General features: G+C 22.7%; 1 protein-coding gene across 1 annotated transcript, besides 2 other annotated features; it reads right to left on the reverse strand.

Moving 5' to 3' along the window:
• Positions 1-341: 341 nt before the first annotated feature.
• EHI_051190 (uncharacterized protein) lies at positions 342-2,234 on the reverse strand (the record flags this gene model as incomplete). The annotated part of the gene is made up of 1 exon (XM_001914382.1): positions 342-2,234. The coding sequence occupies one exon, from the start codon at positions 2,232-2,234 to the stop codon at positions 342-344; it is 1,893 nt and encodes a 630-aa protein (XP_001914417.1).
• A 1,409-nt stretch (positions 2,235-3,643) lies between these two features.
• Positions 3,644-4,045: a repeat region.
• Positions 3,986-4,124: a repeat region.
• Positions 4,125-4,126: the final 2 nt, after the last annotated feature.

The following is a 4,126-nucleotide window of genomic DNA, read 5'->3' on the forward strand; positions in this document are numbered from 1 at the left end:
ACATTAATTCTTTAATTGAAGAAAGAATAATTTAAAAAGTATTTTTTGTTTAATAAAATAACAATGAATAAAGGAGGAAATAACGAACAAATAAATAAAAATTAACTGAATGACAATTTGTATGATAGAAATAATATTTTCATATTTCATATATTATATTTGTTTGAAATGAAATAAAAAAGAATAAAACATAATTTTAATTAACCATATATTCAAAATAAATAATACAAAATGTGTGAAAATAATTATAATTATAGTTCATTATTTCATTGTTATTTATTTCAATTTATAGAAAATATAAACATTAAAAACATTAAAATAAAATCAAATTATCATTTTGATCAATATTCTTCATTTCCTTCATTATAATTTAGTACTTTCTCTATTTCATATATTTTATGATTAGATTTACGTTCAGAATTAGTTCGTGGATTAACAACATATCTATTATCTTCTGTAACAATAATTCCTAAATATTCATTAATATCAATCTCATCAAATAACCACTCTCTTTGCAATTCTATGTTAAGTTTGAGTAAGTTGATAAAATCATTTGATAATTCTTGAACTTTTTCTAACACACTTAATTGTTCTTTAAATGATTCAATTTCGTATGTTAATTTTTGTGCCTCAACAAAATTATTAAATGACGAATGTAATTTATCTAATTGTTCTGGAGTAGGTTTGATAACTTTTAATGCTATTCCAAGTGATGTATTATTTAATGCAAGTGAATGTAATGAATTAATTTGTTTGTTTGTATTAGATGATTGAATTATTTCTTTATTTTCTTTACTATTAGTTTCAGTTTTTGGTGGATTAGTATTCTCTTTTTTAACATCTTTTTGTTCTTCATTTGAATTTGTATTTTCTTTACTATTTGTTTCAATTTTTGGTGGATTAGTATTTTCTTTTTTATTAAATTGCTGTATTAATGAACCAATATTATAAATTGAAACAGCAATATCTGATATATCTTCTACTTTCTGTATGATTACTTTTCCAACTTCAGTTGCTGCATTTCCCAATAACTTTTCTCTTTCTTCTTTTTTTTCATTAATTTCTTTTTTCAGTTTATCTATTGAATCTTGAATGTTATCTAGGTTTAAACTCTGTGCTGTTTCTATAATCTTTTCAATTGGAATTTCACTGAATGAATATTTGTTTGTAAGAATCTGTACTTCTGCATCTAACCTTTTATTAATCTTTTTATAAAATTCTCTCACATTTGAACTTTCAATAAATATTGTTTTACATTTTCTATTATCAACAAGAATTTTACATCGACTTATTCTAATTCCAAGAAGAATTTGTGTATTTGTTAAATACAAATGTTTGTATTTAATAGCAAGCTGATTCAATCTTCTCCTAAGATTTGTCATTGTTTTTAATTCTTCATATGATTTGTCGCTTAATAATTCTTCTTCTCTTGTAAGATATGAATTCACTCTATTAATTACAAAACAAAACTCCATTCTTCTAATTTCATCTACTGTTGGTTGAATCTTTTTCTCACACCCATACAAAAATCTATTTAAATCATTCAATTTTTCATCTTTACTTTTTTCGTAAGATGACATTATTTTATAAAGAATTGCTTCCACATCTTGATATAATTCATTATCACAATCTGTTATATATTCACTCTTCCCATTGAAACTCTTTTCAATACATATAGCACATATTTTACCTGATTGTATTTCACTTCCATATTTTTCAATTAATTCTTTTGTTTTATAAACATGATGTGCTAGTCGATAAATTCTATCTTCATTTTCTTTTGCTTTTGAAGATACTAAAGTTGGAAATATATTACAACCCCAACCTCTGATTCCTTGGTATAGTCCATATCCTGGAATTAAACCAATACCTGCTCCTTTTAAAAATCCTATGACTATGTTATCTGTTTTTCCTTTTTCTGCAACTCGTTTAACAGACATTTTAATAATATCTGGCATAATAAACCCATGTTCTGAAAATTCAATTTCTAACCAACGATTTAAAACTGTATTTATTTCCCTTAAATGGTTATTGAAAAAAACAAGATATTCTTTTCCATCAATTTGAAAATGTACATCAGGTTCAACAACAACTTCATTTTCATTTTCTGGTGCATTTTGAAGTTTTACACCTATTTTATGAAATTGAACTAAATTTTGTGGATAATATTCTTTGAGATAAGCTAATTCTGCACTTCTTTTCATTCTTTCTGTATTAGAGTGTTTTGTAAGCATTTGTTCTGAATTATCAAGTTATCATTTTCTTTTTAATTCATATTATTCATATTTATCGTATTTATTACCTCTTTCCTATTTTATACCCCTTTTATTATTTTACATATATTTGAAACTTTATTCATATTTTTATTTTCATATCGTTGTTATTATTTTAAAATAAAAAATAAAAGAATAAACCCAAACGATTATTTTATTAATTTACATTACCCCCTATTATGTTATGCGATATATTTATTTATAAATTATATGATAAACATCATTCGATATTAAATTTATTTATCTTTTCATTCTCTTGTTTTAATGTTTAGTGATGAAGTTGAGAAATGAAATAAAATATAAAATGTAATAAATAAAATAATAGAATGAGAAGTTAAGTTATTCAATATAAACAAATAATTTTTATATAAGAAAAATAGAATAGAATCTGAAAATAAGAAAGAATAAAATAAAAAAGATAAAAGTAAATTAGAGAATGTTTAGAGTTTCTCATAAGTGAAGGAGTTTATCTGCCAATCCTGTTGATGAACATGTAAAGTTCTTCCTTCTCTAATACATTCATCAATAAGTTGATGGCAAAAAGGTCTTCCTTGTGGACAATTTCTTTGTTCAACTAATCCGTGTTCTCCTTCAAGGTTTGAACCTTTGACATACCAATCTCCCATGTTTATTAATGAAATAACGATTATATGATTTTGTTTAAATAAAGAAAGGGAGTAAAGAAATAAAAATAAGAATGATGTCTAAATAATCTAGAACATGATAACTTACAAAATCAAATAAAAATGTTGTGATTCAATTTATTTTTAATCGTTTTGTATCGTTTTTATGTAATGTTATAAATAATAATATTTTCATTTTTATCATTTGAAATATATTCAAACAATAATGTAAAAAAATTATGTAATGTTAATATGATGTTAATAATAACACCACAACAACAAACAAATAAAAATAAAAGAAAACCAATTATTCAATAAAAGCAAAAAACGAATTAACTTAATTTAGAACATTTTAACAATACTTTACTTCAATGGATTGTATTTTTTCAAAAACACAATAGAGATGTTTTGATTTTGGTTTATTCAGAGTAGATGATGGATTAAATGTAATTAATGAAATTATTAAGTCATAATATATAAGAATGTGATGATAATATGATATTTTATTATTAAATCATTCTAAATGTAATAGTCATTGTGTATTTTATGTTCTACTCAACTGAGAAATACTGATATTATATTAACGAATTATATTTTAATGTTATTTACTATTTAATTCTATTTCACGTATTGATTAAACAAATATAATATGTATTTCTATTAATTACTTCAACATAATAAATTGTATAAAATTAATAATGAAACAAGCATATGTCATATTCAAAAATACATTAAAATATATAATGGATTAATTATGATTAATCTCATCTTTATGTTTTTCATTATGTTGAGAAGTGAGCAAATCAGTTTCTTATTTATGCTTTATTTCTATTCAAATAAAGTTTTTTCAATCATGCTCGACTTAAATGATTTTTCATTTAAGTTGTTATCTGAGATTTATTTTGATTTTAATGAGTAATATAATATTTCTCATTCTTTATATTGTTGTTTTAACGAGAGTATATCCATAATCTAATGATTATGACTCATCTCCTTTATCTTCCACACCCCTTAAACAAAAATTATTCATTGTTAATATCCTTATATTCAAATGTACATACAACACTAACAATTATATATGCGTCTTCTTTAATAAATAAGCATCCTTAATAATTATTCTTAATAAATAATAATCACTATAAATAATAACAAGTTAGTTTTGAATAGAAATTATCAGACCAAATGCATGTCATAACCAGAAGATAACTGGGGAAATCGAATCATGTGAAT

The sequence above is a fragment of the Entamoeba histolytica genome, genomic scaffold (assembly GCF_000208925.1).
Source record: "Entamoeba histolytica HM-1:IMSS scf_1104750517065 genomic scaffold, whole genome shotgun sequence".
Lineage (NCBI taxonomy): Eukaryota > Evosea > Mastigamoebida > Endamoebidae > Entamoeba > Entamoeba histolytica.